The sequence below is a fragment of the Silene latifolia genome, unplaced genomic scaffold (genome assembly GCF_048544455.1).
Source record: "Silene latifolia isolate original U9 population unplaced genomic scaffold, ASM4854445v1 scaffold_57, whole genome shotgun sequence".
NCBI classification, from domain to species: Eukaryota; Viridiplantae; Streptophyta; class Magnoliopsida; order Caryophyllales; family Caryophyllaceae; genus Silene; species Silene latifolia.
In genome coordinates this window covers 3,546,957-3,564,958 of record NW_027413480.1, presented here as the reverse complement: position 1 = coordinate 3,564,958, position 18,002 = coordinate 3,546,957, and the positions used below count along the sequence as shown (strand labels likewise).

The window sequence follows — 18,002 nt, the reverse complement described above, 5'->3', positions numbered from 1 at the left end:
GAGCTTGTGTCCTCCAGTTAGTGCGGATAACGTCATTGCACATGCACTTGTACGGACAAGTGGGAGCTTGTTGGGGTTGGTGTCCTTAACAGTTAGTGCAAGGACTTACAAACCTCTAAAAGGATCAAAGGGCATACTTTGGTATCATTATCAGTTGATCCACGTTTATCAATAACGGTTGGCTTGCTAGATAAGTTTGACGTTATTGTCATACAGATGGCGGTGATCAACTGGTCCCTAAAAGTCACACCTATAGGATACGTTCGAGAGACGTGACCGTATAAAAATACAGTCATGTAGATGCCAAATTTGACTAACCAGTTAGTCCGAGTTATTTGACTAGTAGTTAGTCGAATATGTGATGTTGAGATATTATATTTAATACGGATTAAATATCATGGGCTAAGGCGAATTAACCAGTTAATTCGTAAAATTAAATATAAACGATTTATATTTAATTAATGTATATTGAACATAATTATACAATACTGTTTTTGTCGGACACGAATTAATAATTCAAATTAGCCCGTATTTTTAGCTGATGCCTTAATTTCCGATAACCGATAACAATTTATAATTAAACCGCGTCGTATACACTTAGCGAGCTATGGACCGGATCACGAGTTTAAGTGAAGAGGAAATGGAAAGCCCATTTCTCTCTTACTCACTCGGTTTGGCCGAATGATACAAAGAGGGAGTCCCTCCTCTTTGTAACCTAATCATCATTTTTGAAACAAAAATTAGGGTTTCGAAGAGCATTCTTCTCTGTAGAAACCGAGATCTCACATCTCAAGCAAACTCACATCAGTTCTCCCAATATTGCAAGGCAATCGGAGAACACATTCTAGCACAAGGGCATATCTCGGACAAGGTCTTGGGTGCAACAATTAGGAGGGAATCTCATTTGATTTCTGTTCTTTACGCCGCACTATAAGGACCCGAGGTTGATTCTAATTCCTTATCGTTTCTATATTGTATTTATGTTTTATGACGATATTCGCATGTTAAATTTACGTTATAGTCCTAAATTTAAAGGGTAGTATACGGATATTAACCCACAACCATGTCGGATTTGAACCCGAGTACGATGATAAACATTGACTAATTACAAACAAATGAACTAAAAACAGTTAGTTCATAATCATTTTCAAAACTATTTATGTAAAGCTTGCAAAACCGAACCCGACATCGAATATTGTCAACACAATGGCGATTATTCAAGTCTCGTTCTTCCCATCAACACAAAAGCAGTTAAATACTTGATACTTGAATTAAACAACCGACATAGAAAGCTCATATGTAAGGTTCAAACTTTTGGATGCGCATTCATGCATTTAAACCGTTTTATCAACTTTTGCATTTAACCAACCAAGATCGATCAGTAGAGGCCGCTACCGCGGGCGGGATTGGGTGTCCGATTAATGGGCTTTCCAATACGTACCTTCACCTCTTACTCAGAAACTTTGGATAGTGAACGACCTTATTCAGGGCGTACGAGAGTCATTCTAGAGATAGGATGCTAAAGAGTGACGATTCCTTATCTTTAGTACCTATGTCAAATACCGCTTTTTGCCTTGGTTGACCTAGGTATAAAGTGGATTCAAACGGGTTCCAAGCATCCCACTAATGCTTGGTGGCGACTTCGAACATCTCTCGCATCGTTTCGAGACCCTTGCCGAGACGAAACCGACCGATCTAAAACGATCCGGTCGAAAGCATTTTTACGCCTCCGAGCGTGGCTTTCAAAAGACCACTGCATGTCCACAGATTGGCTTGATGTGCAGGTGGCTCGTGACTACAGATCGGTAGGTGGATCTTGCCCACAGACCGGTATGTGGCCCATTTCCACACCCCCAATGACCAAGCATCAAAGAGGAGACAAAGGCTAAAGTCCGTAGCTCAATAAATCAAGGTTTAGGACAATTAAGGACAATCCCCACGATCCAAGAATCTATCCCCACAAGTTGTTGGGCAAGGATGACGTGAAAGGAGCCATTACAAAAGGAAATTTTTTGGAACTAAACCAAGACTTGCTTTTTTGGCTCTGAAACTATGCTAGATGAAACGGTGTCAAAAAATCAAGTGGTCTAGGCTTTGAATCACTCAAATAGGAGTCTGGATGAGGAAATGACGTCCGTTTTACAATCCGAGCTCAAATAGACAAGCTGAGCATAAGGACGGGCGTCCCTACATCAGGACGGGCGTCTCCATACTCAGGACGGGCGTCCCTACCCCAGGATGCTCGACCTAAGCTCCATGATTGTTTCTTCATAGCTCCAGGACGCACGACCTGCTCAGAGGACTTGCAAGGAGTTAGTCGTGTTTGGTGGGCCTAGCCTTCATTTAAGCCCATAATTAACCCTAAAGCTTACTTACTATATATACCCCTCTTTTATTTAGAGGAGATTAAGTTCCCTTAGAGTAGATTAAGCCCTCTTAGATTATATTAGAAGTAGATTAGTCTTTAATCATTCAACAAATTGCACTTTAATCTTTCCTTAATTATTTCTCAAACAATCTTAGATTTAGCCTTGTACTTGAAAAATTCTTGGGTTTGTATTGGGCAATTGACAACTCTCCACCATTAATCAAAGGGTTTCATCTATTGTTCTTCCATTTCCTTTGTTCATCTCAAATATTTACATTTGAATCTCTTGGGTATGTATTTGAAGATTATGTGACAAGTTTTCATCTTTATGCAAGGATCCTCCTTTATTTATGTTCATCTTTACTTTCCATGTTGGTAACTTTCTTACTCTTTTTATATACTTGTTAATCCTTTGCTTAATACCTTGCTTAATCATCATGTTTACCTATGTTATGATGTGTGATGCCATTATTAGCATGATAATCATGATGTTTTGTGAGTAGTCTCTAGCTAGGGTTAGTTGGGGATTAGGGGACTAATTATGGGATAAATCTATGTTTAATGAGTTCATATGAATGCTTACTTATTGTACTTTCAACTTATCACTACGCCAAATCAGACCATCAATAAGGAGCGTATATCACAACGGTTTAATGCATTTAATAACGACACTTAGATTACCGTTTTCAAAATATTGGCGGAAACCTAGACCGTGCTAATAAGAATAACGGTTTCCGTCGAAAACCGTTCTTATTATAATGTGACAACGGTTGTATAACAAACCGTTATCAAATACATTTAACGGTTTCCATAAACTAGTTATATAATCACCCTTATCAACGGTTGTTAGATAACCGTTACCAGTTTAAGAAAACGACGTTTTGAAAACCCGGTTTTTGGTACCCGTTGTTATGTTATAGCTACGGGTTTCTTGCAACCGTTATCATTTGCTATTATGATATAACGGTTCCTCTGTACCCGTTGTCATTTATCATTTACGGATGAAAAATAACAGTTATATATCTTTTTCAATGTAAAATATTCAACCGATGCATGTATGATAAATAATGAACCGTTGCATGCAGTGTTTTGTTTGACCATTATTTACTATCCGTCCATTATTATATCCACACATGCATACATATTTTCCTATAAATATATCACTTATAATGTGCACCGTTTATTAATTGTTTGACCATACGACTCAATATAGTAAAAAAATAAATAAATAAATGTAAGATATGACGATACGACTCATTATATAAAAAATAATTAATTGTTTGACTATACGGTATTTTTTAAGCCGTGTGCTAGTGGCTAATATTTAGTATTTCTCATTATTCTTGATTTTCCCCCACTTGCTATCCCAGTTGCCTAATTGAGGAAAGAAGTTTGTACTAACTTAATACGGATTACAAAATATGGAAGATGTTTTTTTTTTTTTGCGGGAAAAACTTGACACAATGAAAGATAAATGACAACGGTTAGGCACCAACCGATGTAATATAATGAAAACAATTATGGGTTTATAATCAGCCGTGGTCATATTGCAAAATACAGAATACGGTTTCGCTTAACCCGTATTTACTAGTTTCAATAAAATATTCAAACAACACACATGCAAACCTTCTCCTCGCCCACTTAAAACCCTCGAACACTAAGTTTCCCTACAACCACTACTATTCTCCATCGCCGCCGTCTTTGCAGTCGTCGTCGCCGTCGCTGTCGTCGTCGCCTCTGCCGTTGCCATCCCCATTGCCTCTGCCGTTGCCATCCCCGTCGCCGTCCCCTCCGTCATCGCCATACCTGAAGTAATAATAAACTCTACTCCTTCGTCTCATTAACTTAATGTCTTTATTTTCTTAGTTGTGATATTATCCCCTAATTATCTTAGGTTTATTGTGTGTTAAACAACACCTATTATTTTTAGTATATTGTGTGTTAAACAACACCTGCTATATCGACTTAATGCTTAAAGTTAGTAGTTTCTTAATTTCTGGTTTAGATATGGGTGGAAAGCGGAAAAGAAATGATGGGAAAAGATCAAACGAAGAAGATTCAGGTGATGAGAATAATTTGGAATCGGATACTGGGCGAAGGACCCATAGGGTTTCCCTAGAAGCAATAAAAAGAGGGATACCTAATAAACTTATATGAGATCCATTAACGGGGCTGCCAGATGGTGATTTTGCTGCAAATTTCGCGACTTGGATTGGTTATTGTGTAAGAGAGTATGTGCCTCTCGGTTTGCCGCGTATCAATCAGTTGAGTCAAGACAAGGAGGAAAAGATATGGTGGAGAATAAAGGTATGTATATACAATAATAAATGCAGTGAGATGAAATTATCTTAGTATTCGATATGTATTATTAGCCAAAACTAACCAAATTCGCTCACCATATATGCAGGCAGCTTATACTGTCCCCCAAGAACATGATGGTTACGAAGAAAGATAGGAGATTCCTTCAGAGCATGGAAGTTAAAGGTTGCTCAGAACCACTTGTTCGACAACAAGACCGGGCAGATAAACAAGAAACCACCAAAGAATAAGTATAAGTTTGTCAGCCAGCAAGATTGGATTAACTTTATTGCTTATAGGCAGTCTGACAAGTTTAAGGTAATTTATCTGCGACTCATTGGGATCACTTTATTAGTAATAACTTAATAAGTAATGAAATATGCTTACGTTACTTGATACAATTCATTTTATGAAGACTATGAGTAGGCAACACTAAGAGAACATTTCAAAGAAAGAGAGCGTCTTTTATGGCTCCAGAGGTGGTTATAGAATGATTATGAAGAAGCTTGGAACTGTCAATCGTCACGACGCTTGGGTGGCCGGTCACACTCCTAAGAATGGAAAGTTAGAAACTCCATATGATAAGGCCGTCAAAGACAAAATTGTAAGTTTGAATAAATGTGTCACTCCTACCATTGGTGGTCGGTTATATAGTTGTGAGTTTAAATAAAATTTAGTTGCATAATGGTTTCATATGTATGTAAAGGATCTATGTGAAGGAGGTACAGGAAGGAAAATGGAAGCCTGATCATCGCGATGACATTCTTGCTAGGGCAATCGGCAAAGCAGAGCATCCAGGTCGTGTGAGAGGGGTATCAGCGCATGTTGGTATCACTAAGTATTTTGGGAAAATACTCGAAGGACAATGAGTGGTGATGATAGAGTATATAAATACTGTATTTTATTCAACATAATTTATATATATATATATATATATATATATATAGTAATAAGATCAAGTGAGTCCATGTCTTACATTTGAGTCCATAAGTTCCCTTTAGAGCCATTGGATGAGGAAGATGGAGGGTTGAGATTGGAAGCAAAAAGGAGGGGATTAAAGCTCATTAAACCCACTCTCTCACTACCTATACTAATTAATCACTAACTCTTCCTAATTAACTACTAATTTAATATATATACTTTTTTCCACCCACCTACTTATCTCTCATCCTCACAATTTCCCTCTTCCACTCTCTCTCTCAATCTCAAAACCCCTAAAATTGAAAACCCAACAAAATAAAAAAAACACCCTCTCCCTTCCTCAACCCCACCGGCCAGCGCCGACCACCACCCCCTACCCCCACGACCACCACCACCCACCTCCACCCCATCACCACAACCCTACCACGACACCCCCACAACCCCACACCACGCACCACCACCCACCAGCCCCACGGTCAACTCCCTTCACCACCCTCACCGACACCATATCCCCTCACCCTCACGCACACGCACACCACCACCACCACCACCCACCAGCCCCACACACCTTTCCACCTTCACCCTCACCGGATCTGTTTTTGCTGTGTCGTGCGGCTGTTTTTTTTTTTTTTTTTTTTTTTTTTTTTGCTGCTGTATTTCACCTCGTCACAGAACCCCAACATCATCTCCTTCATCTCTTATTTGAGATCTGAAAAGTAGTGGTGGCCGTGGGGATGGTCGCGGCGTGTCATGCGGCTGGTGGTGGTGGTTATTTTTTTTTCTTTTTTCTTGGTTGGTTCTCAGATCTTCATTGTTTAAGATCCACTTTTTTTTTTCAAATTTTGTTTCTTGTTGTGTCGTGCGGCGTGCCGTGCGTTTTTTTTCGTTTTTCTTGCTGTATTTATTTCAGATCTAACCTTTTTTTTTTTTTGTATTTATTCCAAATTTACTATTTTTTTTATCTTCTTTATTTATTAAATATTCTTGTAAAGGTACAATTTCAGATTTTGTTTCAATATTCTTGTAAAGGTACAATGTCGTATCCTCATTTTTCTTCAATTGTTGTTATATGAGATCGTTTTATTTTAGTCTTAGATCTAATAAATAGATCCAAGGTTAAAATCACACTTTCCTCCATTAAAATTACACTTTTTTATGTTAAAATTATACTTTTTTTTGCTAGAATAACACTTTTTTCGGCTAAAATTACACTTTTTGTTGTTAGAATTACACTTTTTTCTGTTAAAATTACACTTTTTTTTGCTAGAATAACACTTTTTTCGGCTAAAATTAAATTTACTATTTTTTTTATCTTCTTTATTTATTAAATATTCTTGTAAAGGTACAATTTCAGATTTTGTTTCAATATTCTTGTAAAGGTACAATGTCGTATCCTCATTTTTCTTCAATTGTTGTTATATTAGATCGTTTTATTTTAGTCTTAGATCTAATAAATAGATCCAAGGTTAAAATCACACTTTCTTCCATTAAAATTACACTTTTTTATGTTAAAATTATACTTTTTTTTGCTAGAATAACACTTTTTTCGGCTAAAATTACACTTTTTGTTGTTAGAATTACACTTCTTTCTGTTAAAATTACACTTTTTTTTTGCTAGAATAACACTTTTTTCGGCTAAAATTACACTTTTTGTTGTTAGAATTACACTTTTTTCTGTTAAAATTACACTTTTTTCTGCTAGAATAACACTTATTTTGGCTAAAATTACACTTTTTGTTGTTAGAATTACACTTTTTTCTGTTAAAATTACACTTTTTTTGCTAGAATAACACTTTTTTCGGCTAAAATTACACTTTTTGTTGTTAGAATTACACTTTTTCCTGTTAAAATTACACTTTTTTTTGCTAGAATGACACTTTTTTCGGCTAAAATTACACTTTTTGTTGTTAGAATTACACTTTTTGTTGTTAGAATAACACTATTTTCTGTTAGAATTACACTTACCTCTATTGGACTAATGTTACACTCTCAATGGACTTGGCCATATTCTCATATTCTCATTGGACTAATGTTACATTCTCAATGGACTAAAATTACATTCTCAGTGGACTGAAATTATACTTCTCTGGACTAAAATTACACTTTTCTGGACTAAAATTACATTCTCTTTGACTAAAAATAACAATCTCATTGGACTGAAATTACACTTACCTGGACTAAAATAACACTTTTTGTCATTAAAATAACACTCGTAAAATGCTAAATTACAATAACTTGTGATAAAATGACAAAAATTCAAAATATTATTCTTTAAAATCACTCGAAAAAAATTGAAGTTAAACTTGTAAAACGCTAAATTCTCGGAAATATTTCTTAAAATTACACTTTTTGCTGTTAGAATTACACTCGCAAAATCCTAAAATGTCGAAAACTTGTCTCGAAAAAAAAAACGAAAAAAACGAAACAGTCGGAAACTTGTCTCGAAAAAAAAAAAAAAAAACGAAAAAAACCGAAACAGAAAAATGTTAACAAAATTTTCATAAACTTTGAAGTATAAGACAAAATATGGTGTTAATTGTGAATGATAATGAATTAGTGAATGTATAATTAAAACTAGAGAGAGAAGTGAATTAATTAGTGTTAAGTGTGTTTTTTGCTTTCAATCTCAACCTTCCACCATGCATGATCCAATGGTTGTGGGAGGGACTTATGGACTCAAAAAAAAAAAGGGACTTAGAAGAACTTGACACTATATATATATATATATTGAACTTATACTAATTTTAATTATATTCATTTCTACTACACAGCTACAAACAATGGCCAGGTTGATACTCAGAATGGTGGAAACAGGGGATAAGCCATCTGAAGAAGAGTTGGTTATGGTTTGGCAAGTCATAAAGGAAGCAGGGGAGAAGAAGAAAAAAGCGGGCATGCGAAGTGAGAAAGACATGGCAAATGATCAAGATGGGGGAGATGAAGAGGAAGCCATGAAGGCAGGGGAGAATGACGTGGAGGTGGGAGTCGAAGACACGTTCTTATCATCTCAAATTCCGGGTTTTGACGAGGTATTAGCTACTACGACTAGTTTATAATTGCTGTATATATACTATTTAATTAAATTTATTATTTAAAGTAGTGCATGTTTATATGCTAATTAATTAAAAATGTGAAGATCGTTTGCAAAAAGCCTTGTGTTCTTTACTACCAAACCTATACAGTAGCATCGGGCAGAATTGATGTTGCTAGGAGAGTTGAGGTTGAAGGCATTGCCCCCCGTGTGGGATGGAGGGAAGTGGAAGCGACCGAGTTACATCTGGAGAAGTATGGTATTCTAATAGTACCATGTAGTGATAATTGGCTTTTGCAAGATGCCGTGGGTTCTATTGTGCAATGGCCTGAAAAATTCATTACTGCTGACATCTCCGGGGTAGTTATGCTAAAGCGAACGCATTTTATATAATGAACGCCTTTAAATTTATTAGGGTAACCTTATCTAACATATAGTAAGTATTTGGATTTTTACATTTTCAGGAGTTACACGAAGCCATTATGGCTGAAATTAGGACTACTACGTCAACACCCAAAGTCACTTATTCGACTGCCTCTTCACCCAAAATTCAAGAGGTAGTGATAATTTGAAAAATAGATTGTGAGTTTTTCCTTTTTTTTTTATTATTTAAATTATATATGACGTCTCGTGTAATGTATATATTTTTTTTTCTAAATTTTAGATCGGGGTTGTAGGAACACCCAACGTTGGTGTTCCTCTTAAAGCTAACCGATGATTATAAGCAAAGATTGAGAACTCCAGCGTTCGTAGCTTTGCACTAGCTGGCTGAAAGGAAGCTAGCTGTCGGGAAAGTACTCATGATTGACATCGAAGAGGATGTTATGGGTTTCGGTTTCATTATTTATATGGATGGGGAATCACTGTGTCAGTTTCTCGACCTTGACGAGTTAGATGCTATGCACATTGGAATTTGGATGAAGTAAGTTTTTTAATTAAAACTCGGCATTTGGTTTTACGAATAGTGATGTTTATTTAAATCATCAATGAAAATAACATTTTTCGTTCCATTTGACGTAATAGGTCCCTGTGTACACACATGGCTGAGAGGAACTATGTTTCTCATGACTACGGATTCGTGTCACCTAAATTGTTCTCTCATAAGTCCTTTGGATACACATATAAAGAGTACAACGAGAGAATTGTTGAACGGTTGATGACGCCCAAAAGCCTATGGTTTGCCCCATATAATGAGAATCGGTATGTATAATAGTTTATTATAATGAATCACGATTCTATTCATTTATTAACACGCTTACATGCATGCAATGTATATGAACTAACAGTTCAATTTTCAATATTTCATAGCAAGTATTGGCTGCTAATGACAAACAGTGTGCAAAAAGGCATAGTGTACTGGATTGACTCTTGCGGACATAGTCCCACTGAGAGATTTGTAAAGATGATGACTGAGTAAGTTTGCAACCTTACATTATAATGTCAATTGTTATTGTATGACCTTTGAAGACTAGGATCCTTTTAATGTCCCATCAGTATTACTGAGCCAAATACTAATTATAATTTCCTGTGTATATTTATGAATTAGTGTGTTTCAAACAATTGGAGCATCAAGTCAAACTTTTGTCACGATAAATGTAAGTGTATTCTTAATAATTATTGTTATCATTTAATTTATGTTTATGCCAGCGGTTGATCTAATTTAGCTTATTTGTATGTGATTTATATAATAGTCTCATGTACAACAACCAGGCAGAAACGACTGCGCCTTTTTCTGTTGTCGGTCCATGTGGGAAATTATCACTCGAAAGTATATCGGCATACCCTCACCGGTTAGTATGTTTTAATAACTATTTCAAACATAACTTGGGTTTAATTCTGTGTAATATTTCACTTATTCTGTCTATTTTGATTAAGTATATTTTGATTTGTAGTTCCCACCTACAATCAACAACAAATACCTAATCTATTCGAAGGAAGACCTCGACGACATGAGAAATAAGTGGGCCACTTATTTTCTTTCATTACCCGAGTTTCAATAGTTCGCTCATTATGAATGTGTGTATATATTCTGTTTATAATATTTTGATGCTGGGTTGAATATTTTGATGCTGGATTTTTAGTTTTGGTCACCCTGTTTATAATATTTTGATCTTTGGGTTGAATAGATCAATCTGTAATATTCGATGTTGCGGATTGAAATTTTGCAATCTTGTAATTTCTTTGAAATGCTATTTTGCAAAAGAGCATTTCAAATGGATCCTACTACTTTGCAAAAATTAGCATTTCAAAGAAATTGAACCTACTAAAACAATTTTTTAAAAAAAATATTTATAAATTCGATCACGGTTAAAAATAAAACCGTGGTCAATAAATCTATTGAAAATGGTCGCATTTAAATAGAAACCCGTTGACATATTCATCCATAATATAACGGTTTAAAAATCACAAACCGTTGTCGAATTCATGACATTTAAAACGGTTTAATAAGCATAAACCGTTGTCATATTTACTATTTTACAACGGTTGTGTTTCAGTAAAACCATTGTCATAGGTTTCCGTAGAGCATTCAGACTAATACTACCACGGTTTCAATATTATAGACAACGGTTTTTGAACCGTTCTTAATATTGTATTACGGTTATCTGAACCCGTTATTTAAATTTCATAATAGTTCTGCCTTTTAAACAACCGTGGTCACGAAATAACAATGGTCGATGTAATAACGGTTCCGTATTTTGTATTACAACGGTATATCACCTTATCTAACCGTTGTTGCACCGATTATTTGGCGTAGTGTATGCACATGTTATGTTTGATGAAATGCTTGATTGACAACCTAGCATGATTCTCTTATCTTTTCAACACGACTTGTAAGATATAAGCTAACTCAAGGCTTGTTAGACCATGCATATAGTTGAATAGGGAGAACCAAGTGATGTAGGTGTTGTAATGTTGTGACCAACTCGACTCCGAGACCTAAGTCTCCCTATGAATTGTAAGACATAAGCTAACTCGATTCCAACAATAATAATTGCTTCATCTATATGACTCATTTATGTAATCTTACCATGATTCCACTATGATCCCATAACACCCTAGTACTTTTAATCAATTGTTTACATCTCTATTTACTTGCATCGTTATCCATTTGTTTATATTTCCATTGTAGTAGTTTAGAACACAACCTCAAACCCCAATAACTGTGACACTTGCACATGTTAGAATAGGTAGACTTAGAACCCAAAATACATCGTCCCGTGGATCGACCTCGACTTAACCACTTACTAGTTGTTTGTTGAAAATATAAATGTGTTTGATTGAGTGAACAACGACTCGCTCACATCAGCAACCCACCCTTTAAGCCAAAACCTTCTAAAAGCACTCAGCATACCTCTATAATACCTATGACTATGCTTGTAACTTGTATGTTATCACCTTTTGTAAACAATACCATGATGAAATTTTCAAAAACCTTTTTTCCAAATGTAAAATGTAAATCTTTCAAAAATGGCCTAAATACCGCAAAGTCGATAAAATTAAGTCGAAGCTCTATAGAAATTTCAAAGGTCTTAAGCATTACGCTATCATTTTCAAAGTCACTTCAAGTCAGCACTCCTACAATCACACAGAATGGTTGTCTAGGATAACATTTCAAAATCACTATTTTCAAAATCCATCACACGACACAAGGACATTCACGTCCTTTTGAGTCGAGTCATTACGTGAGTCCTTCGAGTAAGTGGCAATGTGATTGATTGTATTTTGATTCGTCGTCGGTTCTTATCCCAAGTCCAAGATGGTCGGAACTAACGAAATTAAGGGAAGCATCAACGGTCAGCCCGGTCCATCCGATGGTAATGGTACGAATAAAGTCTTGTCTGCACTACTCCGGCTCCAAGCAAATCAAGATGTTGCATACACTCGTCTCCAAGCAATCGAAGGCCGCATTGTGGTGGTGGAAGCCAGAATTCCTTCTGCGGATGGTCCTATTCCTGACATTCCAGTGCGCGACGATCCTCCACCCTTGAGCATTTAGAGGTCAATCCTCCACCTATTCTTACTAAAGCAGAAAAAACGTCTTCAATATCTGGAAGAGCAACTAATGTACTTCAAGGGGGATGACATCTTCAGAGAAAATAGTTGAAAGTATGAAGTAGTGAATACTCAACTGCCAGCCAACTTCAACGTGATTAACCTACCGAAGTTTAAGGGGATCAAAAATCCTCTAAACCACATTCGTGCTTTCAAAGATTACATGTCTATAAAGGGCATTAAGGCATAGATGTTCTTGAGGATGTTTCTTTCATCTCTCGACACCATTCCCAAACAGTGGTTCTACTCTCAGACCACAAGAAAATTGCTACTTGAGATGATGCTATTATCGAGTTCACTAAACAGTACGCAGATAATGCTGAGATCCAAGTCAACATGCACACTTTATAGGTCCTCATCCAGAATGAAAAATAAGGTTTCACCGACTTCCTAAGTAGGTAGAGAAAGACTAGCACTCAACTTGTTGAACGTCCAGATGAGGCCACCCTTGTGGAGAAATTTGTGGAAAATCTAAACCATATTTATGCAAATCACTTGAGGTAACAAAATATCAAATCTTTCAAATATTTAACAGTTCTGGGTACAAGGATTGAAGACGATATTCGCAAAGGACTCTTGTCCAAAACTATAGGACGCGGATATCAAGGCTTAACATCAGCTGGAAGTCGTTCCTATGGTTCCACTAGAAAAACCGACGATGTCAACCTCGTCGAATCATCTAAGAGAAATAATACACCAAGGAAGTTCACTGACATTGGTGACACATACTCAAATGCGCTGAAAAGGCTGTCAAAACAGGGCAGAATGCTTATTGTGAGTATCACATGGGTAAAGGGCACGACACAGAAATTTGTTATAAGTTGAAGCATGCTCTTCAAGACATGAATGAAGATGGGCCCTTGCCTATCCCTCCCGCAAGTAAGCCTAAAAACACTCAGAATCCTCTTGAATTCTGATGATCTCAGATGAGGAATCCACCTTGGATTTCTCACACCTTATCTCTCCAATCGAAGTGGAGATCAACATGGTTGACTACTGAGAAATCTACTTCATTCCTCAAGAAGCGGTTCCTATCGTCAAAACTCGTCCGACACCTTGTCTCGACGAACAAGTTGTTAGCCTTTTATTCGGAGGGGATCGATTTGTCAAAGCATCCCAAGATGAGATTATTACCATGATACTACTGTTGGGAAATGTGTCCTCAACAATAGTGCGATCATATGATTTAAATATCATTATTAAATCTCATTTTAAAGAATACAATTGGGAAGTATTTATACTGTCAACTGGTCAACATATATCGGTAATGATTGGCTGACTAGAGTTTGACATTACTGTCGTGTGACGGTGGTGATCAGTTGACCCCCTAGGTCATACCTATAGGGCAACACTCTTAATTGATCATTTAATTAATCGTATAATGTTACGAATTAATTAAGTTACTTGAAAAATTGACGGACGATTTTGGAAGTAAAATTTACGTATCAAATTGAAATGTGATTAAATGAGATACGGTCTGAGTAATCGAATTGTATCATTACTCGGATGAAATTATTGTTTAAAGAAACAATTGGATTTGAATGAATTGTTATAAATATGATTTATAAAATTGGTAAAATATTTTGGCACAAGTAATTATGAAATTACTAAGTCGATTTTTGTATGTGACGTATTTTTTAATACGTTGATTTTTAATGTGTTAAAAATTACATAACAAATTTATGTTACATATGACATGTGACATCTTTACATTTGACAAAAATAAAATGGATTTCATATCATCCATTTGGGCCGAAATATTTGGGGAATTAACATATTTATAATATGTTGATTAAAGTTAATGGAAAGCATAATGATGATTAACCTAATTCTAGCCATGCACCCTACACATTCTTGTAAAGAACAAATTGTGCATGCATTGGCCTTTCCTTCCCCTCCTACCCGGTTCTACCTAGAAAAGAACAAGGAAATCTTTTGCTTATTTTAATTATTATTCACCATATGAATTGGTGTGTAATAATTTTATTCATTCACTTCACAAAAATTATTTTCTAGTGAGATAAAAATAATTCTCTTCCTCTCCTCTTCTCCTACACGGTTTTAGGAGCCAAAACCAAACAATTTTTGGTTCAATTTTTCACAAGATTAATATTGTACTAGCTCATATAATATTAATTAGATTAAGAGTTAGCTTTGGGTATTATTCCTAAGGAGAGATCCTACACTTGGATCTTGTTCTTCCATTAAAGGAAAGCTCAAGAACAAAAGAAAAGGAGATTTCTTTTGTGCCCATTAAACCGAAATACCCATTGTAAGAATAATGTTTCTTTCTCATTTCTTTAATTAGTTTGCATGCATAAGTTCCACCTTTAATTTTATGACAAATTAATTTTAACATATATGAGTATGTTAGTATGTATATAGATCTACATTTCCTTCAATCGGTATCAGAGACACGGTTGTTTGCATGCAAATCGGTTAAAAGTTTTTCCGAGTTATAAGAATAACATATAAAACTTGTAAAATTTGTGTTATTATGATATATCACGAAATTAATCCATGCATGTTAATATTTCTGGTCCTAAAATGTTTTACGATATTTTGGTTAATTTTTCGGATTTTTATTGTTCATATTATACAATAATGGCATTTAAAAATGATTTTATGAGTAAAAATGTCATTTTTGGTCTAAAATTAGCTATACTTCGAATTTTCCATTGATTTTTGGATATGTTTTCACATATATTATTTTGAGATAACCTGTAAATTTTCATAATTTTTGGACTTGTTATGCTCGAATAATGGATTTTTCATTATTAAATTCGGATTTAGGTGAAAAATAGGTTAATATGAGTTAAATTTCGAATCTGGTCATAGAAAATTAATATGTTGTCACATGAAATTTTACAAGATGTGTGTAAAATAATTGGCTATAAAGAAGTCTTTTTGCATGATTTATGGATTTTTGAAGAAAAATAGCATAAATAGTGACATTATTAGTGAACAATTAACAAAACATAATCTATGACTTAGGAAAAACGTCTAATGTTGCATTTTATTATATTTTTCAGATCTAAAATTGAAAAGTTAATGAAAATAATTTTTCCATGTTTTTATGATTATTTTAGTTAAAACCGATAAAACGCAACATTGTTTTTCCGGAAAAATTTCGAAATTTTTAACCTAAGATTTTGAACATTATGAGTGTCATGGTATTTTTCCAGAATGTTCATGAGTTTAAATATCAAATTTTGAATTTATTTGAAATTTTGTGATTTGTTTGAAGTTTATAGCTTATTTTTGTAATTTTTGGTCCATTTATGAACAATTTTATAAAATATGGGTTAATTATGGTCAAATTATTAGTGAAGACTAAATTTTGAGTCCTAAGAGGTTAGGGTAATTAACTTATGCATAAATATGAGTTTATGTATTTTTGTGATTATAAAATGTTGAAATCACGCAAATCCGTAAAAACCGAGTAATATACGATATTGGCTAATTAAAGGCGATTTAGCATAAAATTGAGCATGTTCATACATATTATAATGCTGCATTTTCTTTATGATTGTCATAATTTTAATTTATGTAATTGTGAATTATGTAATTTTACTTAGTATGGCCTTAGATTTTAATTGGTATTTTCCGAAATGTATGGGAATATCGATTTGGTTGTAATTTTTATTGTGATCTCGTATCACCGTTTTGTAATTTAATAGATTTATTTTATTTTAGTTACAAATGTATAATAGGAAATTATGTAATTTATTATGTAATTTTATTCATTCCGGAGTTCCCAAGACGGATTTCTTCAAGAATGGCGATACATAAAGACGGTGTTACCTCAAGATGCGTGCCACAACCGAAGTTCAAGGGACCAATGGAGTTGGTTTCCGAATATGTAATAGTTAAATAGTTTTTTCTATTTTAGGAAAGGCCATACTAGGATTTATTTATCTTTATGCTTGCATTTTATTTTATGTCACATGCATCGCTAAATCGCCATAACTAAACATGCATTGTCATTTTATCGAGTTTATCGACCGTGTCAATTAAATTTATCGTAGTTCACCGCTTTAGTTCACTTAAAACGTGATAGATAATAAATTGACATGACCTCTCGCTAAAACAATCAATTGAGACATAGCCTTACCAAATAGTAGAAACCATGAAAACCTATTTCGCGAGGGAGTGCACTCGGCCCTACCGGGGTACAAACCTTGTTACGTAGGGGAAGTGGGTGATGAATGTTAATCCACCGAATTCATGTTAATAAGGGATAAATCGGCCCTACCGTGCCCAAGTTGATATGGATTTGGATCATGGACACATTTATTCGAAATTTGGATTGAACTCAACAAAAGTTTTTGATAAGGGATGTATCGGCCCTACCGTGCCCTTGTCGAATGTGTTTTGGGCTAAAGATAATCGTTAAATGTAATATTATCGACCAAGAGTTCTAAAAGTAGAATCGATTAAACGTTAATCCACCGAGTTATATTGATAAAGGATGAATCGGCCCTACCGTGCCTAAGTCGATATGAATTTGGGTCTTGGAATCATTTATTATAGTTGGGTAGAGGTCACTATATAAATGTTCATATCTTGTTAATTTTTACAAGTATGATTTAAAAAGACAAATGTTAATATTTCCTTTTCCTCCATATTTGTAGTTCTTTACAATGAATCCATCAAATGCTACCGCACCGATAACTATTGAGTCATATCACAATGTTCTTGACAACGTATGCTCCAACAACGATTTCGATACAACTAGAGAACTTCATTTTGGGATAGGTTCGGATGGAAACCTTAACTTCATCACTTCTTCTAAACCACCCACTACTACTAGACCTCGTGTGAGTCCGTCTCAGGAAGACTACCTCATGCGATCTATAGGGTCTTTGTCTCTGGAAGATAAAGATGCCAAAGTTAGTGGGAGCTCTAGCAATCAAGTTCTTGCTTCAAAGGGCAAGAGGTTCAAGAAGAAAGGAAAGAAAATCAAAAACTTCAAGCAAGTTAATGATGAGTGCCATTATTGCTATGGCATGGGACATTGGCTTAGGAATTGTCCCATGTATTTGCGAAATATAAGGGAAGGACTCATTACTCCAAAAGGTACAATTCCTAAAGAAATTTATGTTATTGATATAAATTATACTTCCACTACGACATGGGTACTAGATACCGGTTGTGGTTCTCACCTTTGTAATCATTTACAGGGTTTAAGAGATGTGGAGAGGCTTAGCAAAGGAGATGTGGATCTACGCCTTGGAAATGGAGCTCGGGTAGCGGCCGAATCCAAGGGAACTTATGTTTTAGCTTTGCCTAATGGATTTGAGTTGTATTTGCATAATTGTTTTTATGTGC

General features: G+C 35.2%; 1 protein-coding gene across 2 annotated transcripts; it reads left to right on the top strand.

The window, feature by feature from the left end:
• The first annotated feature begins 1,096 nt into the window (after nt 1-1,096).
• On the top strand, nt 1,097-10,743 carry LOC141639820 (uncharacterized). Of its 2 annotated transcripts, XM_074448862.1 has the most exons (13): nt 1,097-4,179; nt 4,374-4,675; nt 4,776-4,984; nt 5,082-5,549; nt 8,359-8,616; nt 8,724-8,978; nt 9,083-9,175; nt 9,283-9,540; nt 9,642-9,818; nt 9,927-10,031; nt 10,165-10,213; nt 10,310-10,408; nt 10,511-10,743. In XM_074448862.1, exons 4-8 carry the CDS (start codon nt 5,532-5,534, stop codon nt 9,334-9,336), a joined length of 678 nt encoding a protein of 225 aa, XP_074304963.1. In that variant the 5' UTR covers nt 1,097-4,179; nt 4,374-4,675; nt 4,776-4,984; nt 5,082-5,531; the 3' UTR covers nt 9,337-9,540; nt 9,642-9,818; nt 9,927-10,031; nt 10,165-10,213; nt 10,310-10,408; nt 10,511-10,743. The 2 variants fall into 2 exon arrangements, with proteins under 2 accessions (XP_074304963.1, XP_074304964.1); XM_074448863.1 differs by lacking the exons at nt 1,097-4,179; nt 4,374-4,675; nt 4,776-4,984; ... (2 more) ...; nt 8,724-8,978; nt 9,083-9,175 and having other exon boundaries at nt 9,340-9,540; nt 10,329-10,408; nt 10,511-10,715.
• The last annotated feature ends 7,259 nt before the right edge of the window (nt 10,744-18,002 follow it).

Excerpts from the sequence above, each read along its gene's own strand:
- LOC141639820 (XM_074448862.1), top strand. Across the intron at positions 8,617-8,723 it reads AAATTCCGGGTTTTGACGAG|ATCGTTTGCAAAAAGCCTTG; the intron begins GTATTAGCTACT and ends AAAAATGTGAAG. Across the intron at positions 8,979-9,082 it reads TTACTGCTGACATCTCCGGG|GAGTTACACGAAGCCATTAT; the intron begins GTAGTTATGCTA and ends TTACATTTTCAG.